Consider the following 15,839-nt stretch of genomic DNA (forward strand, 5'->3'; position numbering starts at 1 on the left):
CAAAGCAACTATTCCATTCACTGGCACAGAGAGATGGACAGACATCTCACACAATTTTAAAGCTTCAGCCACAGCTGTGACTCACACAGACCATAAAAATAGAGCTATAGAAAAAAATAAATAAAAGTCCAACCTTTTCTTCTCTCACCACTGCACTAGCACACAGTCACAGTGTGTGGTGAGGATGAACGCTGGATCAGAGAGTTGCAAGCTTTTTGACCTCGAAGGATGCAGAAGGAACCATTTTGACAAAGGGAGCTATTTTGGGGCCTTTGCTGTCACGTGCCTGAGCATCACTGTTTCACATTTACAGGCCAAATAATGGTGCTAAAAATGTTTTCCTCTGACGTGTTCAGGTGAAAACTCCCGAAAGAAATAGAAATTCACAGTCACAACTGACAGTATACACGTTAACAAATGTTCTATTTTTATAGAAGAGGGTGAAACAATAACACGCCAAGTCTAAATCCTGCAGAAAATAATGAATCCTATTAACTCGATTTTTTTTGGTTTGCAGATATAGAAAACACCAAGGGCTTCTTGTTACTCCGTCTAAAGCCTGCACACAGATATGCTTTACAAGTGTAGTGAGTGTGCGCGCATGCAAATGTTATATGACATCAAATTGAACCAATGAGTCACCCTGAAATGGTAAGAGTGAAAGAAAAAAAGAAAGGAAAATAAAAGAGGAAGTGCTTCAGGAACATGAACAGATTAAATTGAGCAACACTACAGACACAGAGAAGACAGAGAGACACAGGAGGTCTTTGAAAATGTTCTTTTTAGTATAGGAAAGCAAGAATAATGCCATTAAGGTAATTAGTATTTCCGAAGGCAAAGCTTAATGAAATACGAGCAGTCTATAGACTTTGTATTGCATTCAATCCAGTGAGATTACATACTCAAATGTAACTATCTTGAAACTGAAAAATGGAGCGTGCGTGGGTGTGCGATACATGTGTGTTATGTTCATAATGTGATCAAGAGAATGCTTGGCAGGAGATCAGCCTTGTTCAGCCCCAGGATCCCACATGGAAAACACTCACACACTCTGTGCCAGGGGAACAACACAATGGTGCGCAATAAGAGAAAATACAACATGGGCCTCAAGAGTTACACAACTAGGGAGTGAGGAGCAGATATGTTGGGAATTCAGTTCGTGCACGCACGGTACTCCTGCGGCATTTAGTTGAAGTGAGTTCACAGCTATACTTTGCTTTTTCTTGCACGAAGCATTTAATGGGTCTGTAAACTTGTGTTCCGAAAAAAGAAATGCAACAGTACAAAGTGTGTCACAACTAACCACATTGTTCTTCTATTGGTCAGTTGTAGGTGCAAAAATGTAAATAGATGACAAATGTCTGTACTGTCGTATGAATACAAGCGAGTGAAACAAAACTAAACATCAACTAAAGATGCCCTTTGAGTTTTTCGAGTTACTAACTTTAATGATTGTTTGGGCAAACAGTTAACCAAAGTACTTAAAGTACTTAAAACTGATTAAAACAGCAGAAAAATTGCTGTATACAAAGTACTGTACATAAACTGTTTTTTTTTGTTTTTTTTTGCTATTGCCCCCAATATCTAAACTACTTAACGGCAAATGAAACTGTGTGACAAAATGACAACTTTGGATAAACAAAGAGAGTGCTCAGCTTGCACACAGTCACCTAATTTATTTCAATTAGTTACTCATTCACTATAATCAAGACTGTCTTCCAGTAAGTAAATTACAGATTAGTGGGACATGCAAATGTATTATTTTACATAGACTGGTTAAATAAACACTGAATACTTGCTCATTATACTTGCAGGAAATAAAAATGTTGGAACATTTGGAAGCTAAAGAATTAAGATTGAGGAGCAACTAAAGGTTGGTGTTCATATTCATGCAGTAAAAATTTCAAGAGAACCAAAATGTCTAACAACAAGCCACTATATTGCTCTTTCTTTTATTGTTAATTGCGAAATGCAAGGAATGCAAACTGAAAGAAGCTTGCTAACAAATTTCGGAAAACAGCACTACAAAACAATCTGGACAAAACTGACCTTTGTTGCTAACTTTATAGTTGTCTGAACAATCTATCAGGCTATAGAGCAGTAAATACCCACTACTGTGTACACACTTAACCAAACAAACTACCTAAAGGTAGAGTGAAAATGCAACCTGTATAGCAAAAACTTAAATAACCTGCACTTAAAACCACGTTTTGCAGGCCAACAAGTCAGTTGAGAAGCGACACAGGAAAGTAAGAGCTGAGAAGCACAGTCAGATTTAGTGCCCAGAAGTATCTCGACTAGTCTTACCTGGTTCGGTACAGTTTTTGTCAAGCTCTGAGAACAGCTTAGACTGGTTGTCATAGAAGTCTTGTAGAAGGTGACGAGTCTCCCACCTCGGCTCTTCGAGTATTGTGGAGGTTGATGCGTGGTATGCTGAGAGAGTCACAATGAGATAGAAAAACATAGAAAAAGATGAGTGTTGATCATCGCAGAGAGACTAAAAGACTTTTATAATTAACAAGCTGCCTCAACTGTCAACTGCATCAAAAAAAAAAAAAATGACAGTGGTACTAATTTGTACCAATTTGTGCGTCTAATGACTACTGTCCTCAATAACTTTTTATAACTGGACACTTCTCATTAACATTTACAGTGTGTTTATATATCGTCAGTCTGTATATAATGATTCTTAGTCACTTCAAATGAAAACATCAGATAAAGCCCCAACCAGTTTCTAATTTAGGCAGATACAAAATGAGAAAAAGAAGAAAGACACGGGGGGTAATAAACAAAACAGATATCGCACAACTTCACCTAACGAAAATGCATTTTGCAGCTGATAAGTGGCTCATTCTCAAAATAAAGCTCATTTATTACTTGCCACGAGACACAAACTTTAAGTTCCAGTGTTAATTTATATTCCATGAATACTCCGAACCCTCGCTTTCCCCACAGAGCAAAAGGAGATGACATATGCATGTTGTGTCACCACGCTCCTGCTAGGACGCTCATATGGAGGCATGCAGAGCTCCGTGAGGCCAATCATTCCAGTTCATTCATGTAGGTCACTGTATTCATATTAAGCAGCCTTCTTCCAATCCATCTCCTCTCTCACCATGCAACAAGCCTCAGCAAAGGCATGGAGCTCCCATAAATAGCACCACTCTACGCTATATTTATCAGGACATGATAGATTTTGCAAACACATTCAAGAACAGAATGTTTCAGTTAAAAAATGGAGAATCCGTCTTACAAACATTTTCTTTACTAAATTTACAACCACCAGCATGCTGTTGGACAGCAGAATTCGCACTCTAGTTTATTCCCGACTCTCTTTGCAAGCATCACTCAGATTATTGGCGTTCTAATGTCCACGTCCCACAGCATTAGGAGAACAAAAAATCGCATATTGGCTCACAAATTGTGATTTAACATTGATTCTTGTTGTGGCATATACTGCTGCTGGTCAATTTCAGAAGCAAACAATGTGATGGCTATGTTGTTGAATAAATACAGTACTTCCCCAAAAATAGACTTATAGAGGTAAAATCAACATATCTTTACTCTAGAATGCCCCATCTGCTAAAATTAAAAATAGAATTATGAATCATTACTGCCACCTGTGGCTGAAAAATGAAATGGCACATCCCCTTCATCACGTACAAAAATGCACAAAACGTCACATCCACAGACAAAGGGTGGTAAATTTCGACCTGAATCCAGTTTGAAAACTATTGGCCAGAGGCGTGCAGAAGTACACATTGTGAACAGCTAAAGTGTTAATCTACTAGATTAGATTATTATGGTCAAATAAAAGGGCTATTGTAAAGATATTTTTGGGCAAATTGTTACAAATTTTCAATTTAAATCAATTCCAGTGCTCTCTCATTTTGTTAAACCACACCTAAGTATCCAACTAGTCTCTCACCCTACCTCACTCTTTGACATCTAGATTTTGGCCCATATTACTGCCGCTTCTCTTTGCTCCTTCTTCATTTCCTCTCATGCTCAGACTGGGAACTATTAAGTGGCAAGATGTGAAATGAGCCTGTCACCGTGGGGATTCTGCATCTGCCTACTAGGTCGAGTCATCTGCAGCACTTCATTTCATTAAATGGACTCTTATGCTTTACATCTTCCATAAGTGATATCTCTTGCAGTTCTTTTTAAAAGTACTTTGCACACACTAATGTGCTGCATCTACATGCCATGCATGAGGGGAGGCGCTTTGATTGGCGTTCCCTCCCACAACGGCGCACAACATTGCTAACACCCACTTCTACCTGTGCTGCCAAAAAATGCCAAAAGAAAGAAACTACTGAGTTCGTGTTATTTAAGGATGGAAAAATGTTCTCTATGAGGCTTGCAAACAGGTAAGTGAAATTTAAAAGGAGCATGACTTTTTCTGTACTACATGTTTTTGCAGGTTTTCGCTGTCAGTATGAGACTGTCAGGCTGCAATTGTCATTAAGCTGAGGAAAATCACAAGTCACAAGCATACAAGCGGTTCTTGCATTGAGTACACTACAGTTATACACATAACCCGAGGGTGCAATCTGCCAAGCTGCATCAGTGCTAGGCTGCCGTATATTGTAAACACGCCTAATGTCCTCTTACTACATGTATTTCCTTAGACGCAGTGTCCCTATGACATAAGCAGAAGAATACAACGTGACATGATCAAGGTCAAAGGACCATCACAATAAATGCGCCATCGCCAAGTTCACCAACATTGTCCCTGCAAATTGACATATAATTGACCTTGCTTTGATGCATTTAATATTGCAGTGAGAGTCTGCAAAGGAAGACAACTGGAGAAAGAAAAAAATAGCATAATAGCATGAAGCATCCTCCATACCAACTGAAGCCATGAAGAATTGCTCTGTGTCATTGATTTGAAGAGGTCTGAACCAAGCCACAAGATGCAATAAAATTGCAAATTATAATCTCCATGGTTAATATACCCTTTTAGCTAAAATCAGACTTTATTGTGGTTATAAATGAGCACTGAAGCAAGACAGAGAACCTTCGAGAAGGCATCTATCCACTGACTTTATTGTACTACTACAAACGTAGAATCATGTGAAGGCTAAATTGTGAACTAAAATACAGTGGATTAATGTGCGTGTGCATGCGTGTGTATAATTTGATGCATTTCCCTGTTGTTGTAAAATATATATTTATATATATATAATAGAGTCAATGTTATACCTGCACAACTCACCCACCCTCTCCATCTAGGCCAACCATGCATTGCATGTGCGTCAGATCAGCGTGTACAGACAAAAAATGCTTCTGGGAAATCATTACTATCAAGGGATTTGGTAGTCTACATATTTCTACCAATACCAAACATACTCTTACCCTCTCAGCATTATCTTTCACCAACGCCGTGTCCTATATTGGCCAGAGTCCTATGTGTGTACGTTCAAGTTGACCCCATAACGTCAAGTAACAGGACCGGCCATCGCTCCTCAATGTCATCCTTAATTAGCTACTTCATCTTCATTAGTGTTCTTTGACAGATGTGTTCACGTGTGTGAGAATATGTGTAGGTACGTGTGTTCACACAGATGATTTTGATTCCTGAGTATTTGTTTGGAGGTTTGTGTGCAGGACCATGAGCAGTTAAATGCCATCTTGTGACAATCAACAGTATCTGTAAACATTGCGCAACTACTATATCAAGCTAGCTACATCCGTGTCCCAAGAGAGAACAAGAATCAGGCCAGGTTGGTGTGTAGCATATACTGGCATTTTTAAAAGATACAACACATGATAAAGCATCTGGAAGCTGAAAAGGTGAAGTCAACCTAAACATTTTCTTTACAATATGTCATACCCTATGTCCCCCACTAGTCTAAACACTGATTAATATTGTTTACTCCTTAAGTACCAAAATCCACCTGTTTTTATCCATATCAGGGGGCAGCCATTTTGCAGGACCGAAAATGACATCACAGTGGCTCAGGTAACAACCAACCACAACCAATCACGGCTCAGCTTCAGAAAACAGGTAAGCTGTGAGGGAACAATGTATTGTGCAGCCCTACCTTAAATTACATCAGAATTACTAGTGGACATAAACATCTTAAAGTAAAATAAAATTACATTAAATTAAATTAAATCTAAATATATATATATATATATATATATATATATATATATATATATATATTTATATATATATACTGCATTAAGAACACTCCATCAATCTGATATTCTGTTACTAGGTCCTGAAAAACAATGACACTAACACTACATTCTAATTGTATGTAATATCTATGGCATAATAAACAGGTTCATATAATTGCTAAAACTGACATCACAAAAGAGCAACCCATGTTGTGTAAGTGATGTCATCTTCTTAGATCATTTCTGTCACATCTCTCTGCCGCAAGGGTCTGTCTTGGTGGTCACGTGATTCCAGTACACAAATTATAATTCATGTTTTGTGTTCAAAGATTATGTTTGTCAATCTAGATAGGCGTTGGAAAATGCTAATCTTGTGGTAATCATCGTGCAGGGTACTAATGGAGGAAAAAAAAAGAGTGACACATTCACACCTATGTGCAATTTGGAGTCATCAATTCACATGCATGTTTGAGGAATGTGGGAGGAAGCTGCTGTACCCGAAAGAAAAAAGTCACGCTAGCACACAGTCAACATGCAAACTACACAGAATGTTTTATTTTCACTTTTGGATCACAATCAGAATGTGTATTCGGCAAGTTCATTTAAGAATGTGTGGTCCAACTTTTTACTGAGAATCTTATGCCTCGAGTACCCAACTGTCTGAAACATACTGTACATACTCACACAAAATGAAAATAGACAATTAATTCACTCCCAGCCACCTAAGACTATGATTAATCAGATTGGTGTGATTAAAAGCTTAATGGGGTTCTCTGACCGTGCTTAATGCAGGTGAATAGCACTGTGATTGTGTTTTCATTGTTTGGGTGTACTAAAGTGCTCTGCAAACTAATCACTGCATGAGAGATCTGTCGTCTACCTGAAAACACTTTTATTAAGAGATTAAACACATTGGTTAATATCATTTTTGCCTCTGTTTTGAAATCAAAAAGGAGATTAAATCGTGACCCAGTATATGAAAAAAAAAAGGTCAAGCAATTCAATGGTTTCATCCATATTAACATGGCTTATCTAGAAAGCTGAAAAATCACACTACAGCTGAGAGGTTGACGACAAGAGAGTTGTATCTTAAAGGATCCAGTTCCTGTTTCTATCAAATATGAACTGACACATTCATTTTGTTGGATGTAATCGGAAGTTGATCCATTGTGAAAAAAAAAGTGCAGCACAATATTTTACTGTTATATGTGTGGCAGTGACTGATGTGTGAGCCTACAGTGGGTTTACACATTTGTCTTCAAGAAAGAAACCTGATTTATGGATATTGTGAAGTGTCTACGACCTGTGATTGGCTGGCAACCAGTTCAGGGTGTACCCCGACTACTGCCCGAAGCCAGCTGGGATAGGTTTCAGCACCCCCCATGACCCTTGTGAGGAGCAAGCGGTTAAGAAGATGGATGGATGGATGGATGGATGGATGGATGGATGGATGGATGGATGGATGGATGAAGTGTCTGCAATGCCACGCGTAGTCACGATAAGCATGGCAGACCAACAAACACTGCAGCATTATCTGAATAATCCAAATAAAAATAATCCAGATTTTAAATCCATATAAAAGATTTCTAAAAAGTGATGCCAAAGAATTACACTTATTTGTATATTAATCAGATTTACAAGCATAGTACTTAGTGGCAGCTATAAGGCTGTTTGAAAGCGCTATATAAATAAAGATGACTTGGCTTAGTTACTATATAAACATATATATGTAAAGGTTAACCTTTTATGGATGACATCATCTGTGTCATCCTTGCTTTTGTAAGAGTACAAACCAAATTTCCCAAAATTCTCCAGAGCAGCGATTTGTAAGAGCAGAATTTGGATTAGAGCATGAGGGAGGACAGAATTGTGAGCATAAGCAATTTGAGCAAGAGGAATTGCATAACAACATATGAGCAAGCTAGAGATTCGCAGGCTTGTGATCAAAGCTGCTGGCTTTCGCTTTGACAGCTGGAGGGCCCTGGACGCCAATTCAAACTCAGGGAGAAAATGCAGATCCTAGCATACATTTGATTAAAAGATGTCATTTGTGCTCTCTTGAATATTTGTCATCAATGCACAGCATTTTAAGCATCTCCATAAATTCCTAATGGGGTTGACTTCACTTCTGTTGGCAGCTTATTCCATTTGTGTGCAGCGTAACAGCTAAATGCTGTGAACTTCGAACTCTGGGTCCCAACTTCCAATAGTTGGCCCAAGTCTGTAGATCACAGAGCCCTGCTGGGTTTGTACTCAATCGGCATTTCTTGAATAACCAGTAGCAGAATTTTATAATCGGATTAAGTTGTGTATGTAGATGATGGACTGTGATGTGAAAACGGAACCGCTCAAAAAGATAACAGTCCGGAAATGCCATCATATCTATGCACGATCTGATCTGATCTGATCACCCAAAAACACATCTAGGCCAATAATAAAAAATTGAAAACAATGCCTCACCTGGCAAGTAAATGGCAGTGGTGGGATTCGAACCCACGCCTCAAGAGAGACTGGAGCCTAAATCCAGCGCCTTAGACCGCTCGGCCACACTACCATGAAAGCAGCACCTATAATGTTACATTTGTTGGCAAAGCCTGGGTCCCATGAAGGGAAATTCCATTTGAAATATTATTATTATTATTATTATTATTATTATTATTATTATTATTATTATTATTATTATTATTATTATTATTATTATTATTATTATTATTATTTTAGTGCTCTCCTCTGACTGACACTGTACCAGCAGCTTTTAAGACGGCGGTTACCCAAACGCTACTTAAGCAACCCAACCTCGACCCCAAAAAAATCTCTGTAATTTTGTTCACCAATACTACGAATACATTTTACTACTCCTGCTGATACGTTATTTAGGGTGGGACAAGGAGCTGTGATGAAACCAGGAAGCGCCGACCTTGTTGAATGTTGAACAGTGTTATTATTATTATTAGTAGTATATAAACTATTATTATTATTAATATTATTATTATTATGACCAACTCCATCACAGTCTAGTATGGAATCACACATGACCAGAAGGCTCTCTGGTGTGTCATTACTGTACATTTGTGGAGTAGCCTTAACATCCCTAAACCACATCAGCAGTGCCGCAAAGAGGCAGAGACATCAGACCACAGTAACAGAGAGGACACATCCACAAAATGTACCTCTCAAACTTTCCAGACACTATAGGACCATCACAGCCAGAATAACAAGACTATAAAGACAGTTAAAAAAGAAAAAAAGAAAAAAACACCTTCGACCCACAGGCCATGAGACTCCTGAAGAAATGACATTGAAATCTGTCTAGCACGTTGTGGCATGTACTTCTTTTGTAATCAATGTAGCTAATAAAAAAAAAAATGAAATTGAACACAATCAGTATGAGTATCAGTATGTTCTTTCTTCAGATTGATGATGTGACTGCAGCCTTTTTTTTCAGTGGGACCAGTTAGTGTCAATCAAAGGACTATAAGTGAATACGCTGCAGGTGCCTCCTGCTGTGGGATATTCAAGTACAAAAATGAGAAGTGTTCTACGCTCACCCACACAGTGATACAATGAAAAATTGCTTTGAGTGACTCACACCTGCAGCTATTTGGGCCAAGGTAACGTTTGGCATCTTTTTTAGAATGATATTTGAAACAAACAGTGCATTTACAATAGCGCTTATCCTTGCTTAGCTGGAGCTATTCACAGCTCACTTTGGGGTTAGTTAGACACTGGAATATGCGTCAGTCATTCACAGGGAAGATACAAACGACACACAAACAACTATTCATACTCACAATTGGAAGTCTTTACTGAACCTATCATTCTTGTTCTTAGAATGTGGGAGGAAGCATCATAGCATCCTCATAGCATCAATACTTTTGTGTGAGCATGTTATTTTAGAAACATAAACAGGAGAGGAGCGGCATCTACTCCATTCGCGGCATCTTTTTTCAAAAGCAGTACAGGCACGGAGGACTCGGCAAAGATTTGTGTCCAGCCCAGATCAATGATGAAACTTGCCGAAAAGGAGGACTCATTCAGCCGGCCGAGTCGAAGTTGGGGAGCGTCTAAAAGTTGCGTGTTACAGAGGCTCAAATTACCAGTCAAGTCACCATTGACATTGTTCACCTTGGAAATGTAATTTGTGGATGGTCCCTAACCTGGACGGTAAACATCCGGATCACTTTTACTCTGCTAGGCCATGCTACATGTTGTGTGCTAAACACGCTTTAGCCCACATTACAAGAGGCCACCCCCACTGCCCCACCCCCACACGGAATGACATGAAACCTGACTTAGTGAGGCTTTTACTCTGATCAGAATTGGCCCAGTATTTGGGATAGAAGACAGTCTTTTTCTTGCCCATAATGTCAGCAAACTCCCATTCAAGTAAACGAGGGGGGCTCCCGTTTATGCACGGGATACGTCGTCACAATCACGTGACCAGGATAATGGCGTTCACCACGGTATGTTCATATTTTGATACTGAATCGGTTTAAAAGAAAATTCAATGAATAAGATGCCAGATATATTTGCACTTTTATTCTTCATGCACAATGCATAATCCAATACTGGAAAAATAGTTATAAATCTTGTATCGCTTTAAGTATAAATGGTTTGTTTCTTGGAAAGTGTCACGATACTGAAAGTGGGACACTTGGTGGCATTCTGGGTATTGTCCATTCTTCAGTGGATGTGAAGTGCCGATGATTCACACCAAACCAGCCTGGACAAAAGATAAGCCCATTATGTTCTCTGCTTGTTGTAACAGGGCCATCTTTCAAAATCTGGACTCAGAATCTCAAAGGTTGTACAATTTCTTTCATTGAAGTGCTAGAAAAGTAATAACCACTATAATAACTTAATGTATGAATATTTGTAACATCTTCCTTGAGTTTGCTCTGTGTGTGGCTCTGAGGAAGGTGCCACCTCACATAGCAGTGACACCACACCATGGAGCGAAGATGCACATCGGCTTTCTGCTACATAAACGTGGACGCATGAGTCTGTGTGGATGGATTGATTCAAGATATTGAGCATTGGCAATGAAATGAAATAATGAGGCATAGTATTGTACATGCCTGCTTCATGCACTTTAATAGTAACACATCTCGTCTCCTTAATGTGCTCTCCTTCACCTGCCTTGTCTCACCCTATTTATCACATTCAAATTCCGCCTGACTCTGTTTGTCTGTCTATTCCTTCTACATCTTCTTTATCTCGCTCTTCCTTATTTCATCGCCTGAGCTGTCCCCACATGATCCCGTTCCTCTTCACAGCACCCACTGCACTCTTGTCTGTTTTCCTTTTTGTCTAATTCTGTTCCTCTGCTCTGAGTCCCAATGCTTTGTCAGTGCAAAGTGCTCCATCTGTGTCCCTCCCAACCCATCCTGCTAGCAAACACAAGGGAAGAGACCCAACAGCCAAAAGTTTGAGTTACGTAAGAAGGTAATGGAAACACTAATGCTCATACAAAGAAACGTTAATGGCATTTCTATACCATGACCATCTATTTGTCTTTCACATTTGTCACAGATGGATGAAAAAGGGGCTTTAGCTTGAGTAGTAAAGTTCAGTGGCATTAAACCTGAACATAGTATCAGTTCATATGGCTATTCTCCCCAACGTTGCATTTACTTTTTTATTTGAAGGGGTGAAATACAACAAAAGAATGAATTTATAGCCTTAACATACCACTCTTTTTCCAGAACACGTTAAAGCTGCTGAATGCAGAAAATTTAATTTTGAATCGCTACTGCCACGTGCGACCGAAAAATAAAACTGCGAACTCCCTTCTGGTGTGCACAATGCGCATGTGATATCATATACGCAGACAGAATGTGGGAAATTCAAACACGAGTCCAGTCTGAAGACTATTGGCCAAAGGCTTGAAGGAGTAACCATTGTGAAGAGCTAAGGTGTTCAATCTGCTAAATACACATGTAATCACAATACGCATTGGTGCAATTTGAGCTCCATGTCACAATTATATACCCAGTCATCAAAGTGTCTCAATATGCCTTAATAACCAAAATCAAGACATCTCAAGACATTTCGGTACATCAAGACATCTATGACTATGCCTACTAGTAGTCCACCACATCATTTTCTATCACTTATTAGGGGTCACGGGCGATCTGGAGTCTATTCCAGCTGACTTTGGGTGAGAGAACTATGGAATGCATGTTTTTTTGGAATGTGTTCGAAGGCTGGAGAGAAGAGAAACCTCGTACAAGAATTGAGATAATATGTAGACACCACACAGAAAGACAAGCTGTACAATTGGAACCCAAACGCCAGAGAGAGAGAGAGCGTGCCGTTCCAGCCACATGCACCACCGCATGCTGCTTGTCAGAATTAGTCACGTAATAATGTATGCAGCAATAATTAATGAAATTCAGTATCACATTTAGTTCAAGATGCTGTGGGTGTCACTGTGGGTTTAACATTTACCCTCAATGCATCAAATCAATCACCAGTAAATACTGTCTTTATAGAACAGTAGGCCTACATATTACAGTCTGGAACTTGCACAATATAGAAATGATACATTCAACCTTGCATTCTTTACTCTTCTTCTGCTCCATAGGAGTGGGTGAAATAATCGATTCTCAGATTAATATGATTATAATGAATTATTAGATAACATATAAGTGACAGAGATGTGCTACATCATACCATATTTTTTATTTAAACGTTTTGCCCATCAGGGGTTGCAACAGCAAGGCACTCATGTTTTTTTATGCCGGTTGCCCTTCCTGATGCAACCCACTCAGTTTTCATCACTGACCAGGAATAGAACTGCTGCTGGCTGCCTGAAAGGCAGCAGCATGTACCACTAGACTCAATACAAAAAATGTAGACGCTATTGCGAGTGACAAGTACTGAACATGCGTTCTTGCACAACTAGAAACATTCAAGGCTCAACATGTCTGACAGTAGAGCAGAAGCATGTCAGCCGCTGCTGACTTTGTAATTTGTAATGACTAGTAAAGTGATTTTATAGCCACTGTTGGATCCCTGGACAGCTCGGAATCCAAAAGCTAATAAGAGGGAGGGAGTACCATCGCAATATAAGTGCATGAGTGTTGGAACCACTCAGATATGCCTTCTGAATGAATATCTCTCACTTATTTGTTTTGGGTGAATAAAAACTGATTGAACCACGCCAGGTAAATTACTCACTCATATCTTGGTGGCAGCCTGAGGGACAAGACAAACGATTCACTTATAGGCAAGTTAGATTTTGCTATTATCATAGACAGTGTAGCGTTATGCACTTGCTGTAGAAACTACCACATCCTGACTTTCGTGCCAGGTTGTTTACTATGTTTGGAAATTTGGCAAATCATGCTCCACCATGCTGAGCTTTCCGACGGACAGCGGGTGTTTTCTTTTACTCACTCGCTGCGCACCTGACAATTTGGTGACTGAAAAAAAGACAAATATTTCGACGGGCTAAAAGCACACAGACACACAATCGGGGTGGAAGGCATTCTCCAAGTGAATTTACATCATTCGCCAGTGGAGAGCTCCTACCTCCCATATCTAACTGTGCGCATCTACGAAAATACCAAAAGGAAGAAAACTACACTCATCTGCACGGTCCGCGCTTTGCGCTAGATTTAGGACAGAAATAAAATAGGACAGAGAGTATTTCATTTTGGGGGAAAACAAATACTGACAAACCAGGTTTGACAGTTGGTGCCTCCAAATGCATTAGCTTGTTGTGGATGTCTTTTCGTAGAGATCTTCACCATTTTTTCTGTGGTAATTGTTTGTATCATCATCATCATCATCATCATCATCATCATCATCATCATCATCATCATCATCATCATCGTATCCATCCATTCATTCTCTATTCCAAATGCCCTCATGCGGGGCATGAGTGAGCTGTTGCCTATTCCAGCTGATTTAGGAGAGTACATACAATATTGACAAACAATTATCCACACTCATAGTCTTCAATTATCCATGCATGTTTAAGGAATGTGGGAGGACCCAGAACCTCTCCACTGTGAGACCAAACTACTGAAATAATAATAATAATAATAATACTAATAATAATAATAATAATAATAATAATAATAATAATAATAATAATAATAATAATAATAATAATAATAATAATAATAATTAATCATTGTAGTTTCATATGTAGCTAAATTGACTGACATATTCTGTTGAGTTCATTAAACCTGAATACAATTTGAATTTAAAAAATGACCAGAACAAATCTATTTTTGGTGATAAAACATACAACAGAGAAACATGATCATGAATCCAGCCTTGACATTTGTTGCCTCAAACATCTTTTCCCCCAAACTCCACATGGCTTCGTTGTGTTTCTCACCTTCTTTCTGTGCCACATTCTTGAGCCCCACAACGAGTCCCAGCAGAATCCCCATGAAGCACATCTGTACAGCGAACAACTCCTTTCGCTTTCTCCGCCTGCCTTTACTCCTCCGCCGGCTCAGCATCACACCTACTCCTACGGTTGTCTCCGGCATCCCTTCTCCCACCACGCGGGCCATGGCGCTGTTCTTTCGGCGAGCGTTCCGACAGGTTCCCGGGTGGTGTAAAGGTGTACGATTATGAGCAGCGGGGAGGAAGACACCGAGAGATGAGCTCTGAGTGAGATGGAGTTACTCGGCGCGGACAGATGTGAGCGACTTGCGCTTGGACTCTGGAGCTTGACAAAATGAATGCATCCCTGACACATCCGGTATGGACTTTCAGAATAAAAGGAAAACGACGTGACAAGAAAAGCTGTGCAGGTTTTGGCGGGGAGGGGGATACTCTACTAATGTATTCGAGCGTTGTAGCGACGCAGTAGCATTGATGTTACCACAAATAAAGACATTTAGATCTTACGTGTAATATACAACCTGTTCTTGACTACTCTTGGTACCACAAAATTTGTTTCCCTTTGAAATGAATGGTAATGCCATTCTAACACTCTTTTAATGAGAAAAATAACATTGCATATTATGATTCTTTACAAAAACAGTAATTAAACAATAAGATTAAAGGGCAGTGTGTAGAATTCAGTGCCATCGATTGGTGAACTAATAGAATGCACGGAGTCACGACCTAAAGTTACAAAGTGTGCGTGTTACGTAATTTCTGGTTGATACTGGGAGAAATTTGGATGCGATGGAGTCTTAATGAAGAAATGATCTGATGTCTTACTTGTACATTGCTCAACTAAAATCACATTTGGAATATGCGAGCACACAGTCGCATTGACTTGATTTATTTGTTTGCTTTCCTTCTTCTAATTTAAAATTTGAAGCTGTGTTTTCTCAAAACACCATGGAGAATTAATGAGGCTTGTGGAAAACTATTTTTACCTTAAAGGGGAAAATAAAAAAATAAAATAATAATAGTATAGGCTGCATAAAACCACTTGAAGGGGCTGTCACTTGTTAGCAATATCATTAAGAACAATAACATTTATCATCCTGTAAACATGTGCTTAGACTCAAAGCCACTCTACTTCATTGGGTTCAAAGGGCACACTTTCTTTGACCTCTCCCCAGTGAAACATCAGAAAGACCCTTTAATTTGTTTTGGGTTTTTTTAAGAGAAAAGGTAGCTGGGCAAACAGCTAAAGAAGGAAGACAGGTCGATGTTCAAAGCACTTGGGACTTGTCACGGTCAGTGAAATTGAGCTGTCACAATTGATCTGCAGCTGCAGTGGA

At 39.3% G+C, this 15,839-nt stretch overlaps 1 protein-coding gene and 1 non-coding gene across 2 annotated transcripts in view; both read right to left on the reverse strand.

Annotated features, from left to right (window-relative positions):
• Positions 1 to 14,846, reverse strand: part of slc24a3 (solute carrier family 24 member 3) — a 41,409-nt gene extending 26,563 nt beyond the window's left edge. Inside the window, exons 1-2 of the mRNA XM_077494762.1 lie at positions 14,489 to 14,846; positions 2,308 to 2,433 (exon numbers count right to left, since the gene is read on the reverse strand). Coding sequence (XP_077350888.1) covers positions 2,308 to 2,433; positions 14,489 to 14,669 — 307 coding nt within the window. The 5' untranslated portion in view covers positions 14,670 to 14,846. The remainder of the gene's footprint in view (positions 1 to 2,307; positions 2,434 to 14,488) is intronic.
• On the reverse strand, positions 8,608 to 8,689 carry trnal-uag (transfer RNA leucine (anticodon UAG)). Its single transcript has one exon. It is a non-coding gene; the product is annotated as a tRNA-Leu (tRNA).
• Positions 14,847 to 15,839: the final 993 nt, after the last annotated feature.

Source organism: Festucalex cinctus, chromosome 14 (genome assembly GCF_051991245.1).
Source record: "Festucalex cinctus isolate MCC-2025b chromosome 14, RoL_Fcin_1.0, whole genome shotgun sequence".
NCBI lineage: Eukaryota > Metazoa > Chordata > Actinopteri > Syngnathiformes > Syngnathidae > Festucalex > Festucalex cinctus.